This window comes from Poeciliopsis prolifica, unplaced genomic scaffold (genome assembly GCF_027474105.1).
Source record: "Poeciliopsis prolifica strain line A6 unplaced genomic scaffold, Auburn_PproV2 SCAFFOLD088, whole genome shotgun sequence".
NCBI classification, from domain to species: domain Eukaryota; kingdom Metazoa; phylum Chordata; class Actinopteri; order Cyprinodontiformes; family Poeciliidae; genus Poeciliopsis; species Poeciliopsis prolifica.
Genome location: NW_026562463.1, coordinates 548,222 through 566,162, shown reverse-complemented (window position 1 = coordinate 566,162; position 17,941 = coordinate 548,222). Strand labels below are relative to the sequence as shown.

Genomic DNA, 17,941 nt, shown 5'->3' with positions numbered 1-17,941 from the left:
AAGTAATTCTAGAGTATGATTTAAACGTATCGTTTTAGTACCTCAGTTCAATTTGTGAAACACGCAGATTAATTAGACAGATAAAAATTATAAAAACATCACACCAATAAAAACCATTTGAATACATTTATATGCTGTAGAACAGTCTAACTGCAGAAAAGTATGTTTAATACCTTCTTCCAGGTTATTTTCAAAAGGTACTTTTACTCTAACAAACATTCCTAATCAGAACACATTTTCTAGTTCATTGAATATGACTTTGAGTCACTAAAACTATGGAGGGTAAATGAAAACAACTTCACATTGTGATTCCTTTAAGGCCGTCATTATAACTGTCCAGGAGTTCACAGTCCCTGTCACCAAGTACCCGTTTTATTGAACAACCACTATTACACCTACCGTATTTAAAATTGTGGAGGTTGGTATAATTGAATACAGGATAAATGAAAACAATTGCACATTGTGATTCCTTTGCACAAAACTATCATTAAAACTGTCTAGGAGTCCAGAATCCCTGTTAAACTTCAGTCTGATTAGTTTAAGTTACTGTGAAGTACAAATGACTTTCCATGGGATGAGAGTTTAAACTCCATTTTCCTCAAACATTATAAATCCTTCAGTACTTGTACAGATGTTTTTGATTGTCCTTGGTTTCATAACACAGAACTGTTTATTGGATTTGTCCAAACGTCTTTTCTCTGGTTTCTGTCACTGGCTTCATCTCTAAAAAAAAAAAAAAATCAGAAACAAATTCAACGTCGCATGCCTGGAGCGAGTCCTTTTCTTTGAAAGAGTTAGTTTATCTGATCAGAAAGGAAACTCTCTGATATGTAAGACATGTTAGCAGTTTCACTGATTGTTTATTGCTTCTACAGCAGTATAATATCTCCAAAGTATATTTATGTATAATCATTACACTGTTTTTGATCATTTATGCTTGCTATGTTTAAGTGTCTAAGTGATGCTTATTCTGAGGTGTATTCACTTTGAACAAGAATCTTAAGTGTATAAAACTATTATTTTGATCAAATCTTAATTTTTACTGACGAGTGGGGGAGAATTTAATGAATAAAAACATCGCCAGCATTTATAAATTTAGTGATTTGTTTGGGGTCATTTCACTGGAGCTGTTTGTGCTGCACCTTTTAAAGTTCTTTATATTCTCCAGAGAGGAAGTTATCAGTTCTTGACATGCTCATGAAAACAGAGTTCAAATGTGTGCCACTGTCTGCCAGAGATAAAAAAAAGATCTATGTTCAAGGTTTCTTTCCAAAGGTTGGCGTAAATCCCTCTGATTCACAAAAGAAACAAGTTAAAAATGTATACTAGTCTCAACTGATTCTGGGTAATGCATTAAGATCATTGTTTTATTTGGTAGTATTTGGATGATTAATGGTATTTGAAATTGCCTAGGAGTTGTTTTTTTGTTAGTTCATTTGTTTTATTGATTCATAAGCTCAATATGTCTCTCTTTCTCTCATTTATTTCATTCTAATGAAATAAGTGAGCTTACTCTAGTCCATCGAAAAACCTATGTCTCTGTTCAGTTGAAATTAATTCTGGTTCAAATCTGTATGTGAATTCAAAACAGACCAGAGACCACTCCGAAAGCACGAAGCCAGGTAGAAAAGGGCGCCATGGTTAAATATAACTAAAACAATCTTTTAAATCTTGTTCTGGAGGTAGAAATGACTCTTGATCTTTTGTTAACCATTACTTTAAGTCCAACCCTGTATCAAAATCAACAAAAGAATTGCTTCAGCAGGTGAGAAACAACCTTTTGAAATGATCTAGCGAAATTCCAAATCAAAATCTTAAAGAACAGCTTTGGCTGTCGTCTGAAGAAGGTTAGGAAGACAACATGTCTTCTCAATCTGAGTTAATGGATCTTCAGAGTGTTATTAAAACATGCATTTATGACATTTTTGATGAATGTCGATAATGCCTTCAATCCACATTATCATTTCCTCTTGCATTTCTTTGTCATTATCAAGATGTTCTCAATTTTTATTTGAGCTCCAGTAAATCTGTCACTAAAATCTACATCAGGCTTGAAGATTAAAGAGAGTGCCATTCAAGTTGCTCAAATGTGTGAATGTTTTGCCCGTTAAATATTAGTTCACCTAAGTTTTCATCAAAACTTTCATGACAATTTTGACTCAGATATATCGTGCAGCTTTACTGAATGGCAGTACCAAATTGAAAGATGCAGAAGCGAGGTGTGCATGCTTATGTAATTAATTTGTGGCATAATCTGTGCTTTAATAGATTTGTTCCCGGTATTATAGTGTTTAAAGTTGAATTTTATGGGATGATATAACTTGAGGAACTTTATGCCTTGAAAGTGTCTTTCTGGTGGTTTATTTTATATCACATCAGCCATGCATTTTAGCAAAGGTGTGTAGACCTTTTAATCAACAATATTTATTCTGTAGCTTGGCGTTTACCTTTGTTGAATAGCGATAGATAAGCTCCATCATTTTAAAAGAATAAAATTACTGTAAAATGGCTGTATGGTAAACCATATTAAATGCTGCAATCCTCAAATAATTCACCGCATATAAACGTAATCAAAACATCTGTTTCCTGTTGTCAGAACACCAATAGTCAGTGTACAATTGTTAAAAAGGATGTTCAGCTAATCTGGATCATCCTCTACTGCATTCAGAAGTGCTTCTATTAAAGCACACATGCAAAACAAAAACATGCACGTAGGCCTTTTGTATTCATCATGCATTATAGATGAGTAAATCCATGCATAATCGCAGAGGCATCATTTTCAATTAGTCCTGGCTCATATTCTATCAGTCTTAAAGGAAGAGGGCCGTATTCTTAAAAATATTTATTATCGTGTGTATCTAGTACATCAGGTAAACGTATAGGTTAGAAACACTGTTCACTTCTCACTGCAAGCTGTAATTACTTGACTTTTCATAAAAAATCCAGTTTAAACTTCATAAGTAAAGTAAGTTAAATAATTTAAAAAGCTTGATAATATACATCGATTACTTTTTGTTTACTGGTATGTTCTCCCTCATAGAGTTGATTTACATTTACATTTTTTCTTCCAACATCTTTAAGACCTCTTTGTCACTGTCTTGGCAAACAGCTGTGCTTGACTGCATTTGTTCAGAGGATGAATAAATGAATGAGCACGAAGGGCTGCTGCCCAGTCATCAAATGCAGAGGAATAATTTGAGCTTGTCTTAATTTCCACTTCATAGGAGAGGCAATGTAGCAAATAATTATTGTAAGAAATATGGTTCATATCGAACAATACATATTAAAATATATTTTCATTAACATTAAAGCCTACTTTAAAAAAAAAATATGTAAGAAGCAAGATTTTATTTTCTACCTATTTGTCCATTACAATTCAGAACAACAACTTTAAGCTGCTTTTTTTTTATAGAACTGAGATGTTTTTAATGTTATATTTCAGTCAAAAACCATATATCATAATATTTACACAAAATAATAATGGTTAATTTCTTATAGTTAAAACAAAAAGCAACACTTACTTCCATTTACAACATTTAAAAATGTTATTCATAATTAATTTGTAACAAGTTTCTAACATGTATTTTAAAGAATATTACTCCTTTTTGCAAGGCGTATCAGAAGCTGATATAAACTGTTATTATCCAAAGCCGATTGGAAAATCAACTCAGTGTAATTCTTACACATACTCTGTCCTCGCTTTTATCCTGCACGCTCGTGTGCACACATGCTGGGAGTCCATTATAGAAGCTGTGAGGCCGGATCCACAAATCAAACTGTGTAAATAAGCAAGTTTTGCTCCCGCAGAGCACTCACTGCTGTTTCCATGCCTACCTGTTGCCAATCTTATGGGTTACCATGGTTGGCCTTTTAAGTGAGTGTCTGGACACGCACGGAGTTTTGTGTCTGCGTGGTTGCAGGAAGAGTAAATAGGCTTCCTCATATGACAGTTGACAATGACCAGAGAGACTCTAGGTCCTGATGTTGGTGTTAATTGATGTACGTCGTCTTGCTTTTACTATCAACATTATGCAACTCGTAATCTCAACACACCAATAAGCTGAAAGTGGTCTATGTAAAGCACTTGCCAGACACTTAACTCAAACATCTTTGGAACGGATAACAACATATTATGTTTATATAGTGGTAATGCTGATCCAAAAGACATCTTCCTTTTTTCTGATTAGATGTGTTGCCATGGCTTTAGTCTGACTAATCACCAACCCATACATACCTCATCCAAATGGATTGTTGTAGAAGTTCAAGCTTTTTAAAGATAGGCATCATGTCCTGATGGTTGCAATATGAAACTTTTGAAAGAGTCCCCTTTAAATGATTCCTGGAAAAGCTCCTGCTGCAGAAAAAAAAAAGTTTGTTTATGCAGCATTCATCCTGACAATGTACAGAATGTCCACCTGGCAGCCCCTGAACCACTGTAGAAACTGTCCATTAGTCCTTTGTTAGCAGAGATCAGGACAGGTTTGCATTCGTGCGAATGTGTTTGTGTATGTGTAAACCTGACTAAAATCCAAACACAGGAACTTGCAGGTGATCTGTGCTCTTTACTTCTAAAGGAAGAAGTGAGCTTGCTGTTGTTGCCTGATGACGACTACATGATACACACAGACTTTATGTGTCTGCAAACTTGAAATATTCATCATAAAATAAAAAAACACATTTCAGTGAAGCTTTAAACTTATAAGGTTGATTGAGAAATATCAGCCTTTGCTTGCTCCTGCTTTATGTCCTTTTTAATGTACTGCCATGTCCATGAGTAGTTTCTGCTTTCCATTCCCGCCTTCTCCTCTTCGCCCCTCTGTATCCTTACTACTTACTCTTCCTTAAGAAGTTATAGATGTTGATATGACCTAAACACATAATGCAAAACTTATGCTTTGTCTTCACATGTCTCCAATCCTCTCTGTCTCCTCATTCAGAGCGTCAGCTGGCCAACAGTATGACCAGCAGCAGCCCTCTTCCTCCCAGTGTGAGCGGGATCAGCAAGGAGCTGGCAGAGCTGCGCCACCTTGTTCAGTTCCCAGAGGAGATCGCCTGCATCCTCACAGAGCAGGAGCAGCAGCTTTATCAACAGGTAAAATATGCAGAAAGGGGTGAAGATTCTGATGGCAAACAGATGGAACATATAACAGATGGAACATATAACTAGGAATTTTTTATTCATGAATAAATTTGTAAAAGAAAAAATAAGTTTCTTTTCTTTAAACACAACACACTTCAATAGAATCTATACCACTTTGAAATTATTTCCATTTAGTCCCGATACAACCATCAATTGTGTTTTTATCAGTGCAAAATTGTGGAGTCAAACTGAAATGATTCATGATTTTAAACATTTATTTTGGGTGGAGCTTCAATTTTCAAGGCTTGCCACACATTCTTAATTGAGTCTCTGTCTGCACTTTGACTTTGCTGTTCTGTCATTATTTATCTTTGAACTAACTGCTTCATTATAGTTCTGTCTCTGTGTTTAGTCTTTGTCATGCAGGAAGGTGAGGCTCCACTCCTGCCTTAAGTCTTTTGCAGTCTTGATTTGTTGTTCACTTTCCAGACACATAAATGTGACCCAAAATCCTACATAGAGGCTAAAACAGACATAAAAATACTCCTCAAAGTAAACAAAAAGGAGAAATACATACAAATCTTAAAAGATAAGGAAAAGCAAGAAATGAAGAAACAAACACTGTAATTAAATACTTAATATATGTAGAAATTTAGAAAATATACCAAAAATCTAGAAATCAAAACCAAAAATTTCTTACAGCTTTGATATTTCTGGTGAAGAAAGAGCATCCCCAAAGCATAATTCTGCCACTATCATGTTTTATGTTGAGCATAGGTGGATGTGCAGTGATCATTTCTGGCCACTCACCATTTTTCAGACATCTTAAGGGGTCAATATTGGTCTTTTCTTATCCGATCACCTTCTTCCACAGGTCTGCTGTTTGCTTTACATGGCTTGCGGTAAACTTCATGTAAGACTTTGTATGATATTTTTCAACTTTTATTTGTTTCTTCCTCCTCATCCATAAAAGCCACATTAGTACAGTCCATGAATAAAATAGTTCCCCTAATTTTCCCACTTGAACTGTGGATCTCTCCAGCTCCTCCAGAGTTACCAAGGGCTTCTCAGCTGCTTGTACCATTTGTTCTCTCCTTGACCCACGTTTTGAGTTTAGCTGCACGGCCCCGTCTTTGGTACATTGTGCCTGGCTTCATGACTTGTTCAAAGCCTGGAATATTGTTTTTAATCTACCTCTTCTGAAGGTCAGAAGAGGTTTATTTTTTATCCTTATTTAGGCCTAAATGTAACGGCATGACATGTACGATTTCTAATTGTAAAACACTTTTTAATTATGCATCAGTTTCCTTCCATCCCAAGTAATCTCTACTTTGAGTTAAGAGCCTAAAAAAATATATTAAAGTTAAAATATGAGAAAATGTACTTCACCAACTGCCTGTCTTTGTGCAGGTCTTTCCTTTAGATTATCTCTGCTTCCTCACTCGAAATCTTGGAAGTCCCGAGTGTCAGACCAGACGTCACCCAAACCTCAAGGCCTCGCTGTCGGTGCCGGCCATGCCCACGCAGAATGCTCAGCGCAGCAATGCTGTGGAGGACCTAGTGGCGCGGTTCAATGAGGTGAGGCGACCACTTGAGAAAACCAGATATCTGGTTGAGAGTTTTTGTATTTTGGCTCATTGCTTGCGTTGATGTAGATTTACAGGAAGTATTTCCTTTATGATACACATATCTGAACTGTGCGTGTTCTGTGTTTCGGTTTTAATAGCCACATGAAGTCACTAAAACAACTTGGCAGCGCTGGTGTTTATCTTTAAGACTCTACAACATGATGTCAGTGTGGATTAGATTATCAAAACCTCTAAACATTTTTTCATGTTGTTACACGGGAAAAATATTAATAACAGAATTAACTAAATAGGTTGCTTTTTATATAAAAAAGACTGAGAATCTTGTAAACATGTTGATACTATGCATCTCATATTTGATATTGATGTACAATTTCCTAAAGCTGGGCCCTCCCTAGTGGATACCCATGCAAGTCTATCATTGTAACACAGGATGTGTTTATAAGCACATTTATTAAGTTGGCTAAACTTCTGCTGTCGTGCCTTGTTTCTTTTGGTGAATTCATCTATAAACTGTTATAAAAATGCTGAGAAAGAACAAGTGTTCGAAGAGCTGAGATTGATTGGGAATGATGAAGTCATCTGTAGGTTGCATGCCTGCTCTATCAGCTGGTTTTCATTTAAGTCTGCAAGAGGGGAGACATAAAATAGTTCTCCAAATGTGCAGTGTGACCATGTATGGGCAAAGTGGAATGAGAGTGAAATGACAGCAGTGATTCTCCCCTCAAGTCAGTGATGAATCCCTGAAGTGACTTCCTACTCTGAACTTTTGACTTGGATTTAGTAAGACATATTTTCTGAGAGGAAGTGTACAGTATTTTAGACTGTAATCATTTACTGTCATTGATTTATAATTTTATCAATCATAAATCTATATTCATTTTGGCATTTATTCTACCATTATTGGAATTCCTGTTTAGATGTATTTGTCCTATTTCTGTCTTAAAAACTAGAGGTGTTGCTTTTAGATTTTGAATTGAGCAGCAATACAGAAATGGGTAAAAATAAACAAGACATTTTCAATTGTGATGTATGTAATAATGGGGAATCCCCATTATTACAATTTCCCCATTATTACAATTTCTGGTTTTTGCATACCCATACAAGATTATTTAAGACATTAAACATTTAAATATAATATTTCTGCCATTAGTGGTGAAAGATGAACAATTTTTTTATTTTCACATGTTTGCTAGACAGCAATTGCTTTTAAACAGTCATTTACTATTTTAAAACAAATACAAAATGAACACAGATGGAACATTTTGAACTCTTGTTATCTTATTAATATAGCGATTAGAAAAATTCTGAGGCCAAAATTTCTGAAACAGTTCCTGCAAACATTCCCTAAAGAATTTAGCTATGAGATTTCAAATTCCAGCATGTTCCACTTACTCTTCCTGTTATCGGCTGAAAGTCTCATTCTTTCACATTTTCCCGCTGACGTGTCTCAACATTTAAAGAAATATAGTCTGAAATTGTTCTCAGACTATAGAGAAGATCAAACTTTAGAGTTTCTGTCTGACCAGTCATCAGCCTGGGCTGGTCAGGCTTGGTTGCATTGAACAGCTTATTTTTTGAATGCATCAAACGTAAAAGTTGTGCTTGTCAGTTTTTTAGTTTGGGTGAAAAATATTTTTACTTTTCTATTAAATTTCATATTTTAAAGGTCTGAAAACTAAAAAGCTAAGGCTCTGTTTTATTAAGTTGACTGAAGAACTGTTCGGATGTGCATGACAGTAAATCTGATCCAGCATAAGAACTTTTTAGTTGCAGTCTAGATAATTATGGGGTTGCAGGATTATTTTTCCCAGTTAAAGTTTTAACCTGCTTTCTCCAGTTTTGTATTGATTGTGATCCAGTCCCTTTTCAGGCCATGTATGGATATGAAATTACTTTCCAAGAGAAAATCAGCTAGACAGGGAATGGTGAGAATTTCTCTGCCTCTTTGTGTGTCTGTCTCGGGTGTTTAGCTTTGACAGAACCAGTATGTACTGTTTTAAGTCTGTAATAGCTCTTTGTCAACCTCCGTTACATAAGTCTTGTATCAAGGAGAAAACAACTCTTAAAGTTCAGCTAATAACAGATGGAGACAGGCAGGCTGAAGGACAGACAGACAGACAGGCAGATAGGCAGATGGACACATACAAACATCAAAGGATCGAATTGTACCCGACTCCAGTTTGGCATGTGTGTGTATGCGTGTGTATGTGTGTGTCATGTTGCCAATTTAAAAAAAGAAAAGAAAACAAAAATAATAATAATAGCTTGTCTTAAGACAGTTATAGTTTTAATACAGTCACTTGCATAATCTTATATTGGCTTTTACCAATTTCACTGTATCTCTCAGCTTCTCATTTCCTGTCATTTGTCCTGTGCAACACTTTTGCTATCTGGAATATCAGAAGAGGCGCCAGGTCCATGCAGTCCCTTGATCTGTGGCGGCTCAGAACCCCACTTCGCAGATGGTCAGAATGGTTTGGATGGCGACTGTAATTTAAACCTCCTTGCTGACATGGTGTTACACTGTCATGCTCCTGAAAGTGACTGATAAAAGATTTTCATGCATGGCACACAGTTCCTGTCTCACCGAGAACACAGAGGTGTAACAGATAAGAGAGTAGGGCAGCAGGTTGTCAGAAAGCCATGTATAGTTGAATCTAGAAAAAGCCTCTAAACCACTTGTATTGCTACAGCTCTGCAGTTTTAGAAAGCTCCAGGATAGAGGTTCTGTAGCTGTGTGAAACTGTATCACTGGTGTGATCAGTTTCACACAGGTACGGCTAGAAAATATTCTGACAGCAGAAAAAGAAAATCCTCTAGAAGGTAGAGATATCAGAAATGAAGACAAAATATGCATGGCATTATAATAATGAGTTGGAACCACAAGTAAAACCATGATGCTCTGCTGTTTAATATTATGTCACAAATTATAAGAAATAGGATTGAGTTTTTAACCTTTTAATTAATCCCCAGAAAAGTTTTGAAAAATAATAAATAGATAAAGGGTATGTTTTACATCCATAGCTGTAGTACTATTGCTGAACATGTAATAATGTTTGTGGAAAAACCAACACAAAACACTTAATCCGGTTGTTGTGACACAGAAGTAGAAGAACAATGAGGTAGATAATTTGATGAAACCTTATGAGAAAAAGAGCAGTGTAGGGATTACATTGGAGTTCTGTTTCTACATTTTTCCGGTTACCTTCTGCTCAGTCAGAAGCAATTCATGGATATCCAAAATCTACTGGCTCAGCATTCAAAACTAAACAAATTGTAAATTTGACTGGAGAAAGCTTTGTGGAGCCATGCCGAGCTGGTTGTTGTGCTTTGTTCAACACTGTACAAAATCATTGCCCTGTGGTGAACACAATGCAAATTAAAGTGGTTCTGAAAACACAGGCTACTGGAACCATTTTTGTTCTGAAAATCCTTGAGGGTTTTTTTTGTTTTATTTTTATTATTATTGTTGTTCCTCTAATGTTCTTTCTAAGCTACTGATAATGCATCAGTGACATTCATACCTATCAATAACTTTTATATAATGCATTATTTGTACTTTTGGTTATTTTGTGTCTTCATTAAATAAAACTAAACTCATATAAGAAACCAGTTATTTACAACTAAACAAAACAAGCAGGGAACCACATTTATATCTTGATAAAAAACTATTTGATTTTTTTCCTACAAGATGAAGAAATATGTGAAAATTGTTGTGTATTTGAAACTATGTATTTTACAGTATTTTGTTTTCCTTTTTGCGTGTGTGTTCGTGTGTATGTGTCTTTTGGTGGCTTTATTTAGCCCTTGTGAAGTTTGATTGCGGTTAGCTGTACACATCCTTACATAAGCCAGTAATAGAGCTCCAGGCCAGGGGATGTTTTTACCACCTGCAATAGGTGTGTTTATGTGTGTGCGACTACATTAATGAGACTCTAATGCTTGGAGACAAAGACACAAGAGAGCAGGAAGCTTTACAGATGAGACTGTGTGTCCAGCCCAAAGAATGTGACCCTGATCCATATCTGGTTCGACCATCATGTGTTTGCACATCCACAGCTGATGGTCATCCGATCTCCCCATGCATTGTATGTGCGTGCGTGTGTATGGGAGGGACATGATCTTGTACATATACTGCCAGTTTAGTCACAGATCTCCAAACAAGAATTCATGAGCATCATCGAGACCACACACAATAAAAAGTGTCAAGATTTGTCTTATGTCACTGAGTTGCAATGCACCTAGTAACAACACAGTCACAACAAAAACAAGGCAACCAGAGATATGGCACATTATATCATGAACTTATCCAAACGAATCAATGAGGAGAATTTGCAAATGAAACATTATAAATTGTAGATGAGCAGCACTTCACACAATTATTAAAGCTGTTCTTTCATGTTGAAGTATTGCATAAATATATTTGATTTAATGGTCATTTTAATAATAAAGGCCTTTCAAACTTATTCTCTCATTTAGTTGCAATTTACAATGCCTTACCTCTAAGATCAGTGTATTTTATTGGGATTTTATGGAAAATGCAATCTTTAGGTGTTGCATAATTAATTAGCGGAAACTCAATGATACATCATTTTCAAAATATTTTACAAATAAATATATAAAAAAATCCACTTGTACTCAGCTTTCAGTATTTCAATACTTATATAGATCAAATCTCCTGATATGGTGCTCATTTGTGTTTAGTCACCATTTAATACTTTGCTGGACTGCCTTTCTCTGCATTTATGGTTGCAAGGCTTTTGGGGTATATCTCTGTTAGATTAATATGTGTAAAAAGTTAAAATGTAGTTTATCTTCTTTACAAGAAAGATGTACAAAAGCTCAAAGGAGAACCTCCATCCCATTTTCAAGACTATTGTAGCCTCTAACATGTTTATTTTTTAAGGATTGTCTTATATTGAACTCCACCTACCTTTCAATTCACTCTGTTCATCTCATTTGTCGTTTTCTGGAGGATAAAGCTGCTGCCGCCATGTTTAGTTGTGGAAAACATGATGGTGCAGAACACTATTTCCATCGTAGGAGAAAAAGTGAAGTTGATGGAGGAGTTTAAATACCTCAGTGTTCACTTGGACAACAGACGCAACAGTGAATCAGTTTACAAGAATGGATAGAACAGACTGTACTTTGTGTGAAAGCTTAGGTCCTTCAGTGTTTGGAGTAAGAGGCCCCATAACTTCTATAAATCTGTTATGAAGTGCAATCTCTTTTGCTATCATGTATTATGAGTGTCAGAGGCAGTTACTGAAAAAGAATCCCTGAAGAAGCTAAAACAGAATGCCAGTTCTGTTCTGTATGGTGGAACCTCTGGAGATTATTATGCAATGTGCCTTCAGTCAGAGGCTTCTTCCGATATGCTGTTATACAGACTGCTTCTGCATTGATAGCTACAGATGATGCCCGTAGCCAGCGTATATAACACCGCTAAAGAAAATCCAAGATATGAATAGTAGTAATTTTTTAAAAAAACAAACATTTAACTTACCTTTGGGAAGAATAAAGTATTACTGACTTGAATTGACTTCAATTGTGGTTTAAGAAGTCTTAGTTTTTCTGAGACCTTTACAGAGCCTCTGAGATTTTTTTGTTTTTCTTCAGGGAATTGATTAAATGAAAGAATACAAATGATTCCTCCTTTCTTCAGCTATTTATGTTAAAGAAGGTTGGTGAATTACAAAAAGTTTCAATAAATTGATGTTTGTGGTTGTAACTTGGCAAGGTTTGAAAAGGTGGAAGTTATATTATTACTATTGCAAGATACTGTTTATGTCAAATGTTATTATGTTTTAAGTATGTTTGTTTTGAATATGCAGGTGAGTTCATGGGTGACGTGGCTGGTTCTGACGGCTGGGTCCATGGAGGAGAAGAGAGAAGTTTTTTCCTATCTTGTCCACGTCGCCAGGTGCTGTTGGAATATGGGAAACTACAATGGTGTCATGGAGTTCCTGGCTGGACTAAGGTGCAGTGAGTCATACAAGCTATTTTAATGCCCTCACATATGTATCACCGTTTGTTTTTCTAGTTTTAAATCAGGATTTTCCACCGTCCCTCCCCACAGATCCCGTAAAGTGTTAAAGATGTGGCAGTTTATGGACCAGACGGACATTGAGACCATGAGAAGTTTGAAGGATGCCATGGCTCAGCATGAATCTTCTTCAGAATACAAGAAAGTTGTGACCCGAGCCCTCAATATCCCAGGCTGCAAGGTCTGTGCCTGTGTAGATGATGTTTATTAAATAACAAATAATTATCTCTGAATGTTCTGTAACTTATTTTCCTTCACATTTCTTCTGCAGGTGGTGCCATTCTGTGGGGTTTTTCTAAAAGAGCTGAGTGATGCACTGGACAGCACAGCAAGCATCATCAGCCTCAAACAATCTCCAGATAGCACAGATGACTCAATAGAGGTACAACCAACTGTGTCATGTGTGGAAATATTCCATTAATTTCAACATGTAATTGCAGAAAGTATCACACCTATTGCTCTGTTTGTCTCTAGTTTGTGTCCGACTACAGCGGGCAGCACCATTTTATGTCTCGGTCCGGATCTGATGGGCTGCACGTCCCAGACAAAGAAGCCACCGTCAGTAACATCCTGCAGATTATTAGGTGAGAAGGAAGTGGTCCACTATGCTTCCAGAAAGAAGAAGCATTGTCTTTTTTTTTTACTTTCCTCTCCCTGACCCTCAGATCGTGCAATCGTAGTTTGGAGTCTGAAGAATCTGATGAAATATCTACCAGTCCCTTGTCAACTGGGCCATCCTTCACATACAGATGCAACTCTTTACGGGACCGCTGCCGCAATCAGTTAGTGGTTTTCTTCTAATTTTTAAATAAAGCTATTTTTAAAGTTATTTTTTGTTTTAAATAAATTAAATATTATTTTGTTTGAGAATTCATTAGAATATTGAATTTTTCTGCAAACAGGTTCTTCCAAAGCATAAAGCTGGATAGCCATGATCTTCCTTTTTATTATATTACATCAATCCAAAAGTGAAACTTGTTTATTTAATGGTATTAAATAAATTTTTAGGAAAGTTTTGATGCACTTGTTAAACTTCTTTCTGATGCACTTGCGAAGGCAGAAGGGAATAGTTTTTTCTTTTTCAGTTTTAAGTGGCTGTCGATTGTGTTGCTTGGAAATGTCGATTCTTTGTGCCAAAGTTCTGTTTCCAAAATTGAGTTTTCTCCTTTCCTATTCATTCGCAGACAATGACTCATGGGCAAGGCAAAAAAATATTGCATTCAGATTTACATCAAAGCTATAAATACAGGGAATGATTGGCATGGCTGGTCAGGCCTCAGTAAAAACACTGTTGAATCCCTGCATGCGCAGTTGCAACATTTTTGTGAGTCATTAACATTTTTTTAAATTTAGCTTTAAAGTAAAATATAAAGACTTACAATTTTTTTTTCTATGCTAAACAGTTCAGCCTTTTGTTGACATGCTTCAAGAGTGGATTGAACTAAATGTTCCAGAATCAGCCTCTGATTCTTTTTCTTTTTTTCAACATAAATAGTGGTACAAGATAATGGGTTTGCAAAGGAACACGTTTGCAGATTGTTATTGAGATGAAGCCGAGCTCACATAAAACCCTGTGTCACAAAGAAAAAAGATAACAGGCTTGCTTCCTGTCAGGACAGGAAGGAAGAGGGCTCTGGTAGTTCTCAGGCCACTGGTGGCAGGTAGCTTATAACTCAAACTGGAATTTAGAAAGTGAAAGAAGCAGATTTAATCAAAGTTTTGACACAAATTATAAATTTACATTTAGTCGTTTTCTCTGTCTTTGACTACATCTTGCAGGTAAAGATAGGAACACTTCTTCTTTTTGGTTAGCCTTATGGTTTTCTTCTGTTTGGACTACATTGTGACAGCGGTTTATTGCTTCTTTTCCTGTGGTCTGGATCTCTTTCACTCTTTTACCTGAGGCAACTGCCAGAACCTTCCTCTGTCCCCATTTTTCCTTCTACCCTTCTTCGCCTCCTTTCCACCCCTTATTTATTATAGTTGCCATTCATTTAGGACAGTGTTTCCCAACCCTGGTCCTCAAGGCACACTGTCCTACATGTTTAAGAGGTTGCCTGATTCAACTGATTGCGGTTCAGCAAATGTCTGTTCATCAGTCATCAATTGAAATCAGCTGTACTGAAGCAAGGAAATGCCTAAAACATGCAGGGCAGTGTGCCTTGAGGATCACAGTTGAGAAACATTGATTTAGGACAACACCAGAAACAAAGCCTGTGCTGTACGTTGTTGCTATAATTGTTGAATACCAACTGCAGAAGTTTGAGCAGTGTATGTTCACATTTACACAGGCTAAGTTGCAGTTTGAGCTGCAAGCCAGGTACTTAAAGGGCATATATCATCTTTTTTTTTCTTCTTGTGCTCACTATGTTCATATTTTTTTCTAGATTTGAATTTGGGAAATACGTAAAAAGGTTCAAAAGAAAGAAACCCAGGAAAAAGTAGAGCACAGCTTGAAGTGGTCAACGTGAGATAATATAATGTATCATCAAATACCGGAGGGTTGAACTTTATTTATAGAGGCAAGTGTAACAAAGTGCTTTACAAATGCTAAAAACATGATAAAAATCTACAAATGTAGACAAAGAGGATTTGCAATGAAATTTTAAATATTGCTAATTACAATTTAGAAATATTTAACACTTGCCAAAACTGTCAAAGTATAGACATAAGCATAATGACAATGTAAATAGGTAACTTGCTAAACTTTTGTTGATGACAAAATACCAAAAGTTACCAATAAACTTCACCTGAAAGCCAAATAGAAAAACACATCTTTAGTTTAGCTTTTAAAAACATCCAAACTTTCCAGCTTGAATTTGATTATCTTAGGCAAAGATTATCTTAGGCAAAGAAAGAAGTTGAGTGAAAAGGAGAAAGTGCAAAGAGATTAGTAGCTTAGAGACCTATCTGACCGGCACTCTACCCCTAGATTTATAAGTGTTCTGTGCACAGCCCAGTCTGCCTGTGATTCACCACAGTAATGAATTACTGCTTGTACTTGGGGGTAAAGGAGGTGGAATCAATTCTGGCAGCATTTCAATAAACATTTGTATTTGTAATCCATCTTTGTTACTCTAATTCACATGGGTGTCTCATGTGTACATGGTGGAAGTGAAGCAATAATTTTTCATTTTTTTCATACCCGCACATGGTCTGTGTTTCATGTGCGAGTCTTAAGCACTAAATAGAGTAAGTCTTAAATCAATCTGCAGTGAATTTTTCTCTGTAATTTAACTCTAAGTCATCCCTTTGCACTAATGCTACATGTGTAAATGCTAAAATGGAATATATTTACAATATAAGGCTGTCATGTTCTAGTGTTGCACACATCTCATCCTCCATATATGGAAGTGCACAGTTTGTTTTAAAGACATCTTGGGCTGCAGGCTGTCTTTGTATCAGATTTGCTTTGAAAAACAGTGTGATATTAAACTGTGATTTATTTTTATGTTGTACTTGCAAAATTGTGATGTGTTAATACTAGAATATTTTATATTTGCCCTTTGTGGAGTAAGTAGTGATAATTGCATGCTGATCTATTTGTGTATTTATTTGTTTTTTAATACTTTTAATGTCTTGCACCTGAATAACTTCAACACATTTAAAACAATTGAGGTTAAGTATATGCACCAACCATAATACAAATGAATTATATCTACAGATTCACAGTTGGAGACCTGTCGGACTCGGACGGTGACTTGTCCACTGAACCAGCACTGAAAGAGGTGGAGTTTCAGGGTACCGAGGAGACGCACAGAGCTTTCAGTCACGGCACGGAACTCGTTCCCTGGTGAGAAATAAATATGCAAATATGGTCCTTGTTTGGCATAAACAGATGTTAATTTTTTTTTTCTCTCTTTCGAGGTATGTATTGTCACTACAGCCAGATGTTCACCAGTTTCTGCTGCAGGGAGCTACAGTCATTCATTACGACCAGGACAGCCACCTCACAGCTCGCTGCCTGCTGCGGCTTCAGCCTGACAACACGACGCTCATCTGGGGTACATATCCTCAAAACACTTATGTGTCTCCATTTCCTCTCACATTATTGTTCTTTAAACAAATTTAAAATGGAGCTCTCTACCTTAAAAGATATAATTTTCTGTAATATACGTTGTGAACCAACTCTGTATTTGTTTACTTACAGTTTATTTGCCACGTGTCTTTTTATTTGCTGCATAAGCCATTTAACTTGGTTGTAAATGTTCACATCCACGCAGAGCATCGTTAAATCCCTGTCCTTGACTACATCTCCAACATTTTGTAAATATTTGACAGGTAAGCCTCAAAGCAGAGGAGCTTCCCCCATGGAACAGCCGCCCGGGTTAGGCCAGAGCGTGGTGCCTGGGTTAGCCGAAGGCCTCTTGGACATTGGAGTGGTGAAGGTTTGTTGAAAAAAAATCAAACTCTTTTAGGAACGTGCTTTGTGTTTAAATTACATATCACAGTGGTGATTTAGACTCATGGTGTTTATGTGAATCTGCAGGCAGTGTTTTTGGGCCATCAGGGGGTTGATGTTCACGCTGTGTGTTTGCAAAACAAGCTGAGCCAAATGACGGTGGAGGAGAACGGTCTGACTCTACTCTACGGTCTCAGTACCACTGACAACAGGTTGGTGTGTGTTTACTATCAGCAGGCTGCAACACTGATTTGCTGCCAAAACACCTTGCTGTGATTTTGAAACTTGAACCAATTTGCTAACTTATGCTGTCAGACTACTGCACTTTGTGGCGCCCAATCACACCGCACAAATGCTCCACAAGGGCCTGTCAGAGCTGGTGAATGCAACCAGGAAACTAAAGAAGTTTCCAGACCAAAGGCTTCAGTGGCTGAGGAGACAATATGTTAGCTTATATCAGGTAAATTATGAACTGGAATTGTATCATTACTAATTTTACTAACTCATGTGATGTGAATTATGTACAGTGCAATACCTTGCAGATTGCATCTGGAGCTTTTCCACATTTTATCATGTTCCAACCACAAACAACCTTGTTATTTATTTGGATAAAATCTGGTTTATGTTCAGAAGACACCGACTTAGTAAATAGACAGAAGCTTGAGACTTTGACAGGGCCATTATAACACATGCTTTTGCACATGCATTTGCTTGCAACAAAAAATAAATAAATAGATGAAAAATGTTTAATGTTTAAATAAACAGCTTCCTGAATGATCATACTTTCTGCTGCAGAGCAGTGAACACATCTAAACAAGTTGTTG

The 17,941-nt window shown here is 36.5% G+C and overlaps 1 protein-coding gene across 3 annotated transcripts in view; it reads left to right on the top strand.

The window, feature by feature from the left end:
• The window catches only part of plce1 (phospholipase C, epsilon 1), an 81,761-nt gene that overhangs the window by 42,564 nt on the left and 21,256 nt on the right, over positions 1–17,941 (top strand). For all 3 annotated transcript variants that reach the window (XM_055022612.1, XM_055022611.1, XM_055022613.1), the window contains exons 8-19: positions 4,938–5,092; positions 6,491–6,658; positions 12,504–12,649; positions 12,749–12,896; positions 12,987–13,097; positions 13,190–13,299; positions 13,381–13,497; positions 16,380–16,508; positions 16,583–16,719; positions 16,997–17,103; positions 17,205–17,329; positions 17,433–17,577. In XM_055022612.1, the coding sequence (XP_054878587.1) occupies positions 4,938–5,092; positions 6,491–6,658; positions 12,504–12,649; positions 12,749–12,896; positions 12,987–13,097; positions 13,190–13,299; positions 13,381–13,497; positions 16,380–16,508; positions 16,583–16,719; positions 16,997–17,103; positions 17,205–17,329; positions 17,433–17,577 (1,598 nt within the window). The remainder of the gene's footprint in view (positions 1–4,937; positions 5,093–6,490; positions 6,659–12,503; positions 12,650–12,748; positions 12,897–12,986; positions 13,098–13,189; positions 13,300–13,380; positions 13,498–16,379; positions 16,509–16,582; positions 16,720–16,996; positions 17,104–17,204; positions 17,330–17,432; positions 17,578–17,941) is intronic.